Consider the following 13,724-nt stretch of genomic DNA (forward strand, 5'->3'; position numbering starts at 1 on the left):
TTAATGTTAATTCACAATATTTTTATTTGATTTTGTCCAAATTTTACACACTGTAACACTTCTAAGACCTTTAAAAGTTCATTTACATAACACAGGGTTAATCAAATCTACATCAATTTCCCTTTCCACAGGTGTGTAATTCTTAGTATTAAGTAAGCCGTGATCTTCAATTGAGCTGTTGACACCAAAAACAAAGTCGGGCCATCTCCTGACCACAGTATTTCATTTAGACGAGGTCAACCGCTACTGCTGTAGGTCAAAGATCTCTCCAGATTTTATTTTCAATCTTAAACCATTTTCATACCTAAAACAACTATGAACTTTGTCAAATTGACCTTTGGCATAATGATTTTTAAAATATATAATTATTCAGTCTTATATGTTACTGTGACCTTGAACATTGACCAGTTTATAAGCTGTTGGTCTAAGCACTCTAGAAACCATTTTCAGACTCAGGGTCACTCTGACCTTGATCTTTGAACTTAGAAAATATTGTTCAACTTCTGACCACTGGCAATCTTCTTATGAAGTCAAACAGGGCCCAAGATCTCTACAGTAAATGATCTGAAATCATTTTCAATCTCAAGGTCACTGTGATCCCCCCCACCCCCACCCCCACCAAATTATTCCCAAAATTTTAAACAGGGCATGTTTTCTGACCAATCAGAATATTTTGAGCATCTTTAATGAAGTGTCACCGAATGATTATTTGTGTAAAATTATTCTAAAATTAAGTCAGGCAGCAGTGTCTTACGTGATTTTTGAAGTTTCCACTACATATAGGAAAATGTGACAACACCTACTGAATGTTATCTTCTTTTTTTTACTTAAATATTATTGGTGAGAGGTCACCCAAGGATCAGTCATGTGAAATGACTTCGAATTCAGGCCAGCAGTTTCCATGTTTCAACTACATACATGTAGGTGACTATGTCTGGTGCCCATATTGTTTATATTTGTTTGTTTGTTTGTTTGTCTATTTGGGGTTTAGCACCATATTTCAACAGTATCTCAGTTATGCAACAACAGGCAGTTAACCAAACCAGTGTTCCTGGATTTTGTACCAGTACTTCCATGTTTTCCAGAAGTACCTTTGTAACCACCAATTTCTCCACATAAACCAGAGGACCTGGAGGAGGAAAAAGAACTTAAGACACAATGTCTTTTATCAAATCATCACAGAGAACACATGCATTCCTGGGCCTCCAACACACAACTCCATTACCCTTAGATCTGTGCTCTCCCTAATGTTCTAAGCTGTGGGCTCATTTTTTGAGGAATCAAAATAATGTATAGAAAAGTGACTATACCTTTGGTGACTAAATTTGTGTTGATAAAAAAGAATAGTTTGAATAAACTTGGGATATTGTCACATTAGGATCATTTGTGAAATGATATTAAGACTGGACCCACTGTTTCTGACAAGAAGATCTTCAAAGTTTCCACTATATACTTATAGGGAAAATACCATCAGGCAGCCATGTCTTATGATAAATTTGAATAATTTGAACAATCTTGGTAGAAGATCACCAAAGGAACATAACCGTGAAATTATTTTAAAAGCAATGCAGCAATATTGTTCAAAGTTTTCTATTCTTAGTTATGGCTGCTGTAAATGGTCATCACAGCAAATATTGTTTAAAGTTCTTTTTAAACTTGGCCACAAGTTTCGGGTATTTCCAGTTTCAGTATAAACAAAGACAAGTGGCCACATCCTCTGGCAGCCAATTTTTTTTTGAAAACTTAAGGTTCATTGACCCTTAAGTGCTCACCTGAGCAAAAGACTTCATGCCTGTATAATTTTTAAGTACAAGCAGAGTTGGGTTTATATAAATATCAAGGCTGTAGAAACTATGGACTCAGAAGATGATATTCTAAGTTTTTTTATATTAACCTATATTACATACATGTCACACAAATGGGCACAGTCTTTTTTAATCTAGGGCAATAATTTGAATAATTACAGCAAACAGTCAAACCCTGATATCACACACCTAGTATCAAGGCTCTAGATTTTCATTCAGAGAAGATTTTCAAAGATTCTTATATACATGTATCAACCTATAGCAAGTACAAGCACACACAAGGGCATGGCCGTTTTTACCTTAGGGTAATAATTTGAACAATCGTGGTAGAGAGTCAAACACTAGTATCGCATAATTATCAAAGCTCTAGCTATTATGGCTTCAGAGAAACTTTTCAAAGTTTCTTATATATAAGAATATAGAATATACACGTTAAACCCAGGGGTGTGGCCATTTTTTACCCTAGGGCAATAATTTGAACAATTATGGTAGTCAAACCCCTGATATCACATGCCAACTATCAAGGCTCTTGCTATTATTGCTTTAGAGAAGAAGAGTTTTAATGTTTTATAGCTGAAAACTGTTTTTAACCATAGTGACCCATATGTTCAATGAACTGGAACAACTTTGAAAAAGGGCCAACCAGAGATCATTTGTATCAAGTTTCTTCAAAATCGATTCAGTGGTTTTGGAAATGTTGTTCAAACAAATACGAAAAGTGACCACAACTTCTGACAGCTGTTGTTTTTGACAAATCAGAATCTAAGTAGATGGTCACAAAAAAAACAAGAGGGCCATGATGGCCCTATATCGCTCACCTGTTATCACTGCACTTGAGGACAAGGAGGTCCTCAGAAAAAATATCTAAGTCCAAAGGACAGTAACAACAAGAGGAAGAAATTTAACCAAAAAGAAAAAAACAATTCTTACAAGGTACAGATATGTCAAAATACACCTAAAAATTGGAGGTACCATCCATGTTGTACCACAGAAAAGTGGTCTCAGTTTTTCCCTATGGCCAATAATAAAAAAGTTACTAAAAGTAAGCTATTTATAGTAATGTAAAAGGGAAGTAATTTAAAAAAAAGTTATTGCAAGTGAACAGAAGAAGGATCTGCCAAATAAATCTGTTGACATAAATGAAATTTCAGATCAGTATCTTCATTAGTTACGGAGATATACCAATACTAATTTGAAATAAAGGGAGGTAATTTGACATAAAATCAGTCCATAGTTATCTACCCTGATTGGCTCAGTCCAACTAATGACAATAACAAAATTTCAAATAAGTCCTTTAAGTACTTACTGATATAAATCCATTTTGATTACAATCAGGGGAGGTAATCAAATATAAAATAACTCTGAACCTACGCTTGGATCTGATTTGTCATGGAATCCAAGAATTATTGTTGTTGAAGTTATTTTGGAAGTTTGTATCAAATAAAACCATAAATGAAGTCTCTATATGGCTGCAAAAGCCAAAATAGCCATTTTGGAACTTCAAGGGGCCATAACTCTGGAACCCATGAAGAAATCTGGCCAGTTCAAGAAAGGAACCAAGATCTTGTGGTGATACAAGTTGTGTGCAAGTTTGGTTAAAATCGAATCATAAATGAAGCTGCTATTGTGCAGACAAGGTCAAAATAGCTAATTTTGGCCCAAAACTCTGGAACCCATAAGGGGATCTGGCCGGTTCAACTAAGGAATCAAAATCTTATGGTGATACAAGTTGTGTGCAAGTTTGATTAAATTCAAATCATAAATGAAGCTGCTATTGTGCAGACAAGGTCAAAATGGCTAATTCTGTCCCTTTCAGGGGCCATAACTCTGGAACCCATAATGGAATCTCGCCAGTTCAAGAAAGGAATCAAGATCTTATGGTGATACAAGTTGTGTGCAAGTTTGGTTAAAATCAAATCATAAATGAAGCTGCTATTGTGCAGACAAGGTCAAAATAGCTAATTCTGGCCCTTTCAGGGGCCATAACTCTTGAACCCATAAGGGAATCTGGCCAGTTCAAGAAAGGAACCAAGACCTTATGGTGATACAAGTTGTGTGCCAGTTTGGTAAAAATCAAATCCTAAATAAAGCTGCTATTGTGCAGACAAGTTCAAAATAGCTAATTTTGACCCTTTCAGGGGCCATAACTCTGGAACCCATAATGGGATCTGGCCAGTTCAAGAAAGGAACTGAGATCTTATGGTGATACAAGTTGTGTGCAAGTTTGGTTAAAATAAAATCATAAATGAAACCACTATCGTGCAGACAAGAAATTGTTGATGCACACACGGACGGACTGACGACGGACAAAGGGTGATCACAAAAGCTCACTTTGTCACTATGTGACAGGTGAGCTAAAAAAGATTTGTGTAAATCATTTTAAAATCGTGCCAGCAGTTCCGCATTAGAAGATTTATAGGTTTCTACTTTCTATATACATTTAGGGAAAAAGTGTCCACGCCCCCTGTCTTCCATGTTTGATTTTAAAAGTTTCAACTATATACAAATAGGGAAAAGTGACTGTGCCCCCTGGCAGCCATGTTTCAACAAATCGGAATAATTTAGATAATCTTGGTAGAAGGTTAAATAAGGACAACTTGGGTAAAATTATTTCAAAATTGGACCAGCGGTGTCATCAATTTCTTATAGTTTCTGCGATGCTATTGAAAATCTAGACTAAAAAAACAGATGGTGAATGATCACAACACCTCAACTTGAGCATGTTGTGCTCTGTTGAGATAACAATGGTATAACAGGAAATTAATTTAAAGCCTCTTTAACACAACTGTTACCATCTTTGAGACTTTGACACAACTTCTTTTAAATGATGCTGTGAGTAAAAAATCTTCTTTATATCTGGCTTATTTGACAACTAGTCTAGTACCCATAATAATGATCATACAAATCATCTTCCAGTGACACCGCTTGTGCTATTGCTGCAGATAAACAAACTGGTACAGTCGAATGCCGCCCGTGAGTTGCCTTGCATGGCCCTTTTCTGAGACTGACAACAATCGGAGGCCCATATTTTTGCGGTGAATATTTGGAGTGAGACTCTGGTTTTTCCAACTGCTCTATAAGTTGATCTATAGGTTCACACTGTGCAGAATGACGACCTATTTCCTCATGTAATGTCTCCATTCCACGTGAACGAACGGCACAGAATTCATTCTGATGATGTTCTTTCAATCTACCTTGTTGGGAAATATGATCCTGTCGCAGCTGCATAAGTCTGTGCTGAAATTCCATGACATTAAACTGATTCCTCGAGTTAAACCTAAAGCGCTCATCTTCCATAGCTTGTCTGAAAATGAAAAAGAAGAAATACTAGAATAAAATTAACTGCAACATACTGCAAAAGAGCCTTTAAGTGATAATCAAACGCACAGTTGGAGAGAAAAGACAAAACCACACTTGCATGCTAGACAGGACATTCCTGTTTTTGCTGGTGCTAGAAAAACTCATCTTACTCCCCGAGGTGTAAGATGACTCTCCTGCTGTAATTTAGGAATGAACGCTAATATAAGAAGATAGTGCTTAAAGAAAAGCACTTACCTAATTTTATTTCTTGTATTATTTGAAAAACTTGTAATACAGGCAAAAAATCTATCACTTGTAGGAGGTGCAAACTGAAATATCTGGCTTTCAACTGGTTACTGTTTTTGTTTACCTCTCACTTAGGATCTATCCCTTGACTCCAAATGACTGCATCCTGGACTACAGGGCCTCCGCTGTCGATCGCCAATGTCGCCATTTGCGATAATTTTAAGAATTTGGTGCTAAATTTTGCGAACTGGCGAAAATAAGTGGCACATAGTTTTGGTTCCCAATACATGTGTTTACCTACGCGCTGGTAGTGAATAAAATCGATAACCAGTCTAGGCGGTGTATTTGACAATTCGACTATTGAAGTTGATTGACACTTTGAGAAGATTATTGTGTAATAATGTATGAACTGATGGTTAATCAGTAATCAAAACATCTGCCAGCTTGTATGTTTGAACTCTGCTGTGAGAATTCACCAAAATTAACGCTGATCAAGGTGTACTTTGTGTTGCTATTCAACATGTTTGTGGCATGCAGTTGTATGACTGACGAATTTTTAATAAGTACAAAAGATACTTTTAATCTGTTACTTTTTGCAAATATATTAATTTTGTAATTCCTCAGTTTTCACAAAAGATTTTAACAATGGATCCGAAAACAAAAACACAACAGCCTCAATTTGTACCATGGACCAAGTTAATTTCTTTGAAATGTTCAGAAACTGGAAGATATCACTTGCTACCATGGCTTCTTAAAAATCATTATACCAGTGTTCAACTCGACCTTCTAAAATAGAAAAAATTCTGAATTTTCCTTTCCAAAAATAAATGAGTCCTGGAATATTGGTAATTCATGGATAAATATGATTCTTCAACTAAGGAAATGATTTGTATCATTTGTATCCAGTAGTCGAACTAATCCGATGTATACAGTTTGTTTTATATCATGATGGTCAAAAGTCAGAAATTAAAAGCAGCCACTTAGCAACAGTAAGCTTGTCTATTGTATCCAGCAACAAACTGAATTTACTTCTACAATAAACTAATACACTTTCAAAAGTTGTTATTATTCCTAATGAAATGATTTACAATATTTTATTTCTTTATGCACACTATGACAGCCAACTAAGAGAAATAAAAGTGGCTCAGAACTTCGGCTCAAAAATGGCTCTGAAGTGGCTCCAACTTTTTCAAATTGGCGAAAAGGTTGGCGACAAGTATGAAAAACACAGAGGAGGCCCTGTGGACTTCTTACCAGTACTTCAGACTGCAGTCATGTTAAGCTCTCACTGGGATTCTATCAACTCTAGAGGACTGCTTCCTGGTCTTACGATCATTACTTTTGACTCAGTTTCGCTCTCACTCGGATCCCATAACATCTAGATAATGACAAGCAAGGCAACACCACTGCCCAGAAAAGTGTAATACACACTAAACCGCCTAGTGGTAGAGCACTCCCTTTGAGTGCGGAAGGTCTTGGGTTCAATCCACAGTCGCGTCATACCAAAGACCTGAAAAATGGTACCACTAGCTCCCCTGCTTGGTGCTCAGCATTAAAAGAGAAACTGTCTTCTCTTTTCTCATACCCTCGTGGCGATGGATTCCATCAGGAATGAGGTATCGAGAGTGATTAATATAAGTTGTAGAACTTGTTTTAAAATCGACCTAAGTTAAATTAGTATAAACTACATTTGTATATGTAGTTTGCAAAATACAAAAAAAAGTAGAACAAGTGGAAAATAAGAAGAAAATTCGAACACACACATTAGAAACTTATAGATGATTACCTGTACTTCAAAGCCTCCATCTCCTCACGATGCCGTTGCTTCGTTCCACTTAGCTGCCACTGCAATTCACCTTTTATGTTCAACAGTGACTGTTTATTCATGTTTTCAAGGATATTTTTCTGATTGTGTAATTTTCTCAATAAATTTTCCAAAGTCATATAACAAAGATCACTTTGACCTTCAGTTTTTCCGTAATGTTGAAATGATGAAACAATCTCTTCCTCGTAGAGATATGTGCAAACAACTCTATCGCCTTCGAGGAATCCAGATTCTGGCTCTTCCCCAGTTTCATTACATCTGTTACGTTTTGTTGAGGCTACGGTTAAGTTCAAATCTGGGTCTGCAGACCCATTTGTTCCCCATCGCCTGCATATTTCTCTTTCGATTGCTGTGTTCTCATTCTTTCTGTATATGGATGTATCAAAGGTAGCATAATCTAACCCTTTCACAACATTTTCATTTATATCCTTCTTAGCTTTCTCAACACTTTTAGTTTTGTCCCCTGCCTCTTTCCTGAGACCACTTACTAGTTCAAACAGTGAATCTTTATATTCTCCAATTTCCTGTCCTTTATCTGTAACATTATTATTGTTTTCAGTGGCATCTTTGACCTTCATGGTAAGATTTAATTCTTTAGTGATGTGTGACTTTTCTAAAACATTTGCATCTACGAAACCTTCATCATCATAATCATCTAGGTTTAATAAATCTTCCCCATACTGCAAATCTTGACCATCGATATCACTTATGTCCATATCAATAACTTCTCTATTTGTTTCATTGATTTTGTCTACTTCAATTCTAGAAACTGTCACCTCTGCAGTAAATCTACCACCCTTATCTTCAGTTAAATTTTCATCATTTTTATTTTCTTTTTCACTCATTTTGAAGCTGCCTACTGCTGATAAAACAGTTAGGTTTTCTATATCACTATCTCCTGTCTCAGTTCCTTCATTCTGACTGCATGCTTCAACATTTTCTGTAAGAGTTTTATCACCATCACTACCTACATCCGTATCATAAGACCTTTCACATGAACTTCTCGTCTTCCATTCATTTACTAGTTTGTAACGAGTTATATCACTACAACTACTTGCTTCTGTTTCAGAAGTACTTTCACATGAACTTCTTGTCTTCCATTCATTTACTAGTTTGTAACGAGTTATATCACTATAACTACTTGCTTCTGTTTCAGAAGCACTTTCACATGAACTTCTTGTCTTCCATTCATTTATGAGGTCACTAACTTCAATTTTACTAACAGTCTTATCTGATTTCTCTCTGACTTCATCATTATCACTACTTTCACCTTCTGCAGCTTCATCGATATCTCCACACAACTGAGTAATTTCGGCAATAAGTTCATCTACAGTCTGATGTTTACCAGCTACCTCTTCAACATCACTAAAGGCTTCAAAGTCAGAGTCAGAATCTGGCAACTCTTTAGATTTCAAAATCTCCTTTTTGGCTAGATTACTTTGTTTGAATGTATTTGTTGCAGAAATTGGTGTGCTGCAGTTCCCACCTGATGGAAATGAGAATGTTTGGGATGTTGTGACTGGTGTACTACTGCAAATATCGTTTGTTTGAAAATTAAATTTCAACTCAATCAGTGGTGTTTCAGCCATCTCAATTGTATTTCTTCGCTTGTCTCCACTTAAGCAGCTAATTGGGGACAATACATCATCACTTATAAAAATGTGACGTCTTTTCGGTGTGTTCTCGTTTGTTTCTAAAATTGATCTCTTTCTTTTCTTCAAATTATTGTGGTTATTAAAGCCTTCCTTTTCTTGCTTAAATAAGAGTAATTGCTTTTTTTCCTTATCAGTTTCAGTAATAACAGTGTCTTCATTTGTCTGTTCAGGACATCTTTTAGGAGTGTTCTCGTTTCTTTCTGAAATTGATCTCTTTCTTTTCTTTAAATTATTGTGGTTATCAAAGCCTTCCTTTTCCTGCTTAAATAAGAGTAACTGCTTATTTTCCTTATTTGTTTCAGTAACAATGGTGTCTTCATTTGTCTGTTCAGGAGAAACTTCCTTTACTGTGGTTTCCAATTCTTCCTCTTCAAAACTTGTTGTAGAACATTCTCCCTCTTCTCTCGAAGACTCAATAAAAGAAGAATAATTGACCTCTGGTTTGACTTTGCCCTTTTTGTTTCTTTCCTGATGAATTTGACCATTTCTTTCTTCATCAGTTTTAGTGTTATCAAGCTGTTCAGTGACAGTGCAGTCTTCAAGTAATGTTGCAGAACATTCTCCCTCTTCCATTGACGACTCAGCAAAAGAAGAAGAATTGTTCCTAAAAGGTTTAATCTTCCCTACATTCTCCTTTTTATTATGAAGAGAATTTCCATATACAGAAGCATCAGTACACTTCCTTTCTGTACTGCTAGACTTTCCAGATTTAATTCCATCATCTTTCTTAATTATCTTCCAGCTGCGTTTCACAGAATGTTCGCTTGCATCTGACTGTGCAATTTCTGACTTGCTGACCTGATCACTCTGAGAGTCATCATTCTCGGCTTTATGAACTACCGTGCAATCTGTCACAGCTGATTCATTGAAACTTTTCGTAACATCATCGCATTCTTCAAACAATTTTTCAAGGTCTTCAAAGATATCGTCATCCATGTTTTCCATTTTGTCTGGAAATAAAGAACAAATTTTTAAAATACCTGATATAACAAAAAAAAGTTCTCATAAATATTTGAATTTTTTAATTCCTTGTGTGTGTGTGTGTGTGTGTGTGTGTGTTTGGGTTTAACGTCTTTTTCAACAATTTTAATTCCCTGCATTGTAGAAAAGTTATTAAACTAATCAAATGAACATGTGAAAAGAAAGCTCGACAAGGCCATAAAAACTTTCAATGTATAACTGTGTTAGTATCCTGTAGACTACAATATCCTCCCTACCCTTCCATGTTGTGATTTATATGCCAACCCGTGAGAATTCACGCCACTCAGTCTAGGGTTATATATATTTTGTACTGCTTAATGTTTGCGGTGTAGGATTGAAGGAGGTGGTACAGGTATGAGGGATCAAACTAACAATGAGAAATACATTTAAGAAGAAAATACAGTGATATTAAAGTGTGCCATAAAACAAAATCTGACCCTAGTAACCTTGACCTTTCGATTTCTTAACCCTAAACCAGATGATGTCTGCATCTTACCAAGACCAAAATGATCTTTATATGATGTTTGATTATTACACAGGCAGTTTAAAATAAAGTCAAACTTTGTTCTCTTGAACTCCGATCATTTGAACACCACCCCTTTATCCGAACTCATCCTCAGGTCCCAGCAAAATTCCTATTCCAACACTTAAACTATGTGTAACTTAAACTAATTTTACCTGTCTAGTTACCTGACAAAGTTTGACTTTACGAAGAAATAGTGAAACTGAGAAGCTTGTCAACAGATTTGTACTATCTTCTGACCCCAGTGATCTTGACCTTTAGGGCACCTTACCTTTACTACAAGATATCTGCTCACTGCCGACACATCCATATGTGAGGTCTGATGATAGTAGGGACAGTAAATAAAAAGACATAGTGAAATGGAAAATCACTTGCCATAAATCTTAAACCATAGTGATAGTGATGGTGATGCCCAGGTAAACTAGAAGATGCTTTTGTAGAAAAGCTCATGTCTCCCCCAAATTGCACAGTCATATAGGCAGGAAGTCAATAAGGGACAGGAGCAAAAGTCTAAGCAACACTGGTGGCTGGATGCAATAGGAATCATCTATTTGGCATGTCCAATCACTGTTTTCCATTTTCAAGCACCTGTGACCTTGACCTTTGATCGGGTGACCCCAAAATCAGTAGGGGTCATCTATTCTGCATGTCCAATCATTCTATGAAGTTTCAAAATTCTTGGTCAAGTAGTTCTCAAGTTACTGACCAGAAATATTTTTCCATGTTCAGACCCCTGTGACCTTGACCTTTAAAGAGTGATCCCAAAATCAACAGGGGTCACCTACTATGCATAACCAATCATCCTATGAAGTTTCAACATTCTGAATCAAGTGGTTCTTAAGTTATTGATCGGAAATGGTTTTCCATGATCAGGCCCCTATGACCTTGACCTTTAACGGCATGACCCCAAAATCAATAGGGGTCATCTACACTGCATGACCAATCATCCTATGAAGTTTCAATATTCTGGGTCAAGTGGTTCTCAAGTTATTGATCAGAAATGGTTTTCCATTTTCAGGCCCCTGTGACCTTGATCTTTAATGGAGTGACCCCAAAACTCTGCATGACCAATCATCCTATGAATTTTCAACATTCTGGGTCACGTGGTTCTCAAGTTATTTATGGGAAATGGTTTTCCATGTTCAGGCCCCTGTGACCTTGACCTTTGATGGAGTGACCCCGAAATCAATAGGGGTCATCTACTCTGCATGACCAATCATCTTATGAAGTTTCAACATTCTGGGTTAAGTAATTCTCAAGTTATTGATCGGAAATGGTTTTCCATGTTCAGGCCCCCATGACCTTGACCTTTGACAGTGACCCCAAAAACAATAGGGTCGTCTCCTCCATAAGCCCTGCCATCCTATGAAGTTTGAAGGTTCTAGGTTTAAATGGTTCTCCAGTTATTGATTGGAAATGAAGTGTGATTTAGGGACGGATGAAATGAAGTGCGACATATGGACGGACAGGGCAAAAACAATATGTCTCCCCCAGAGGTGGGGGGGAGACATAATAAAATACTATTTTCTGATAATTCACATAAATACTGAACTGTCATTTGAAATATTTTTGTCAGAACAGCTCTACATTTGTTTGTTTTTGTTGGGTTTAACATCGCACCAACACAATTATAGGTCATATGTCAACTTTCCAGTTTTGATGGTGGAGAAATACCCCTGGTGCCCCTCCTTGTATTACTTCATCATGAAAGGGCACCTTGGTAGAACCACCAAACTTCTGTAAGCCAGCTGGATGGCTTCCTCACATAAAGAATTCAATGCCCCAAGTGAGGCTCGAACCCACACCGATGAGGGGTAAGTGATTTGATGACAGCAACCTAAACAACTGAGCTATGGAGACCCATAACAGTCTTCATTTAAAGTGCCTATGGCTATATCTTTTAAATGGTAAGAAATATATATGGGAGGAATGTGTATGTATCTAGAATCAATAATACAGCAGTTTCACACAAAAAGATTTTTAATGTTTCCACTATATTATAGGGAAATGTGACCACACCCTCTGGTGGCCATGTTTTTTGACAAATTGGTATAATCTGAACATTCTTGGTAGAGGGTCACACAAGAACCATTTGTGTAAAATTATTCTAAAACTGGGCCAGCAGTTTCACACAAGAAGATTTTTTAATTTTCCACTTAATACATATAGGGAGAAGTGACCACGCCCTCTGGCAGCCATGTTTGAACATCTTGGAAAAAAGATCAAATCTAAAGGCTAAAGACATTCTATCAATATACCAATCAAACCAAAGTGTCCACATGATTGACCAAAAACGAAGGGACCACCCCCCCCCCCCCCCCCCCCCCCCCCCCCCCCCCCCCCGAAGCATGCCCAAGAATGATACAGCTGTTTTGTGGCCTTGACCTTCGCCTAAGAGACCCGGGTCATAAGCGTGACAGACATTCTCAATATGGTTAACATTTTAAAATTATTTTCAAATTCCCTGATAAATGGCAGAGTTATGAACCAGACAAGAAAAAACTTTGACTTATCAATGTGACCTTGACCTTGAAGCTAGGGGTCTGGGTCTTGTGCATGACACCTCATCTCATTATAGGAAACATTTATGCCAAGTAATTTCAAAATCCATCGATGACAGAGTTGTGGACCGTACAAGCAACAGACCATGTTAACCTTTAACCTGTAAGTGTGACCTTGACCTTGAAGCTATGGGTCTGGATCTTGCACATGACAAGTTGTCTCATTATTAGGAACATTTATGCTGAGTAATTTCAAAATCCCTTGATGAATGGCAGAGTTATGGACCAGACACGAAACAGACTCTGTTAACCTTTGACTTCTAAGTGTGACCTTGACCTTGGATGTAGGGGTCTGGATCTTGGGCATGAAACGTCAACTCATTATGGTAAACATTTATGCAAAGTTATTTAAAAATCCCTTCATGGATGGCAGAGTTATGGACCGGACACTAAACAGACCCTGTTAACCTTTGACTTCTAAGTGTGACCTTGACCTTGGAGGTAGGGGTATGGGTCTTGCACACAACACGTTGTCTTATTATGGTGAACATTTATGCCATGTAATTTCAAAATCCCTTGATGGATGAGAGTTACCTTGATAACCTTTGACCTCTGTGACCTTGACCTTGGAGCTATGGGTCTGGGTCTTGCGCACAACAGGTCGTCTCATTATGGTGAACATTTATGCTATGTAATTTCAAAATCCCTTGATGGATGAAAGAGTTACAGCCCGGACAAGAATTAACCGGACAGTGCGATTTTAATATGCCCACCTTCGGGAGCATAATAATGTATTCTTCAGTTCTTCAAAGCACGTTCCATGAAAACATGTCACTTTCTAAAATTTATTTATTTTGTTTGGTTTAACGTCACATCAACCCAATTGTA

General features: G+C 37.1%; 1 protein-coding gene across 1 annotated transcript in view; it reads right to left on the reverse strand.

Annotated features, from left to right (window-relative positions):
- Positions 1-13,724, reverse strand: part of LOC123551528 (uncharacterized) — a 27,447-nt gene continuing 13,723 nt past the window's right edge. The window contains exons 3-4 of the mRNA XM_053541012.1: positions 7,138-9,781; positions 1-5,109 (exon numbers count right to left, since the gene is read on the reverse strand). Coding sequence (XP_053396987.1) covers positions 4,683-5,109; positions 7,138-9,776 — 3,066 coding nt within the window. The 5' untranslated portion in view covers positions 9,777-9,781 and the 3' untranslated portion in view covers positions 1-4,682. The remainder of the gene's footprint in view (positions 5,110-7,137; positions 9,782-13,724) is intronic.

Source organism: Mercenaria mercenaria, chromosome 4 (assembly GCF_021730395.1).
Source record: "Mercenaria mercenaria strain notata chromosome 4, MADL_Memer_1, whole genome shotgun sequence".
Classification (NCBI taxonomy): Eukaryota; Metazoa; Mollusca; class Bivalvia; order Venerida; family Veneridae; genus Mercenaria; species Mercenaria mercenaria.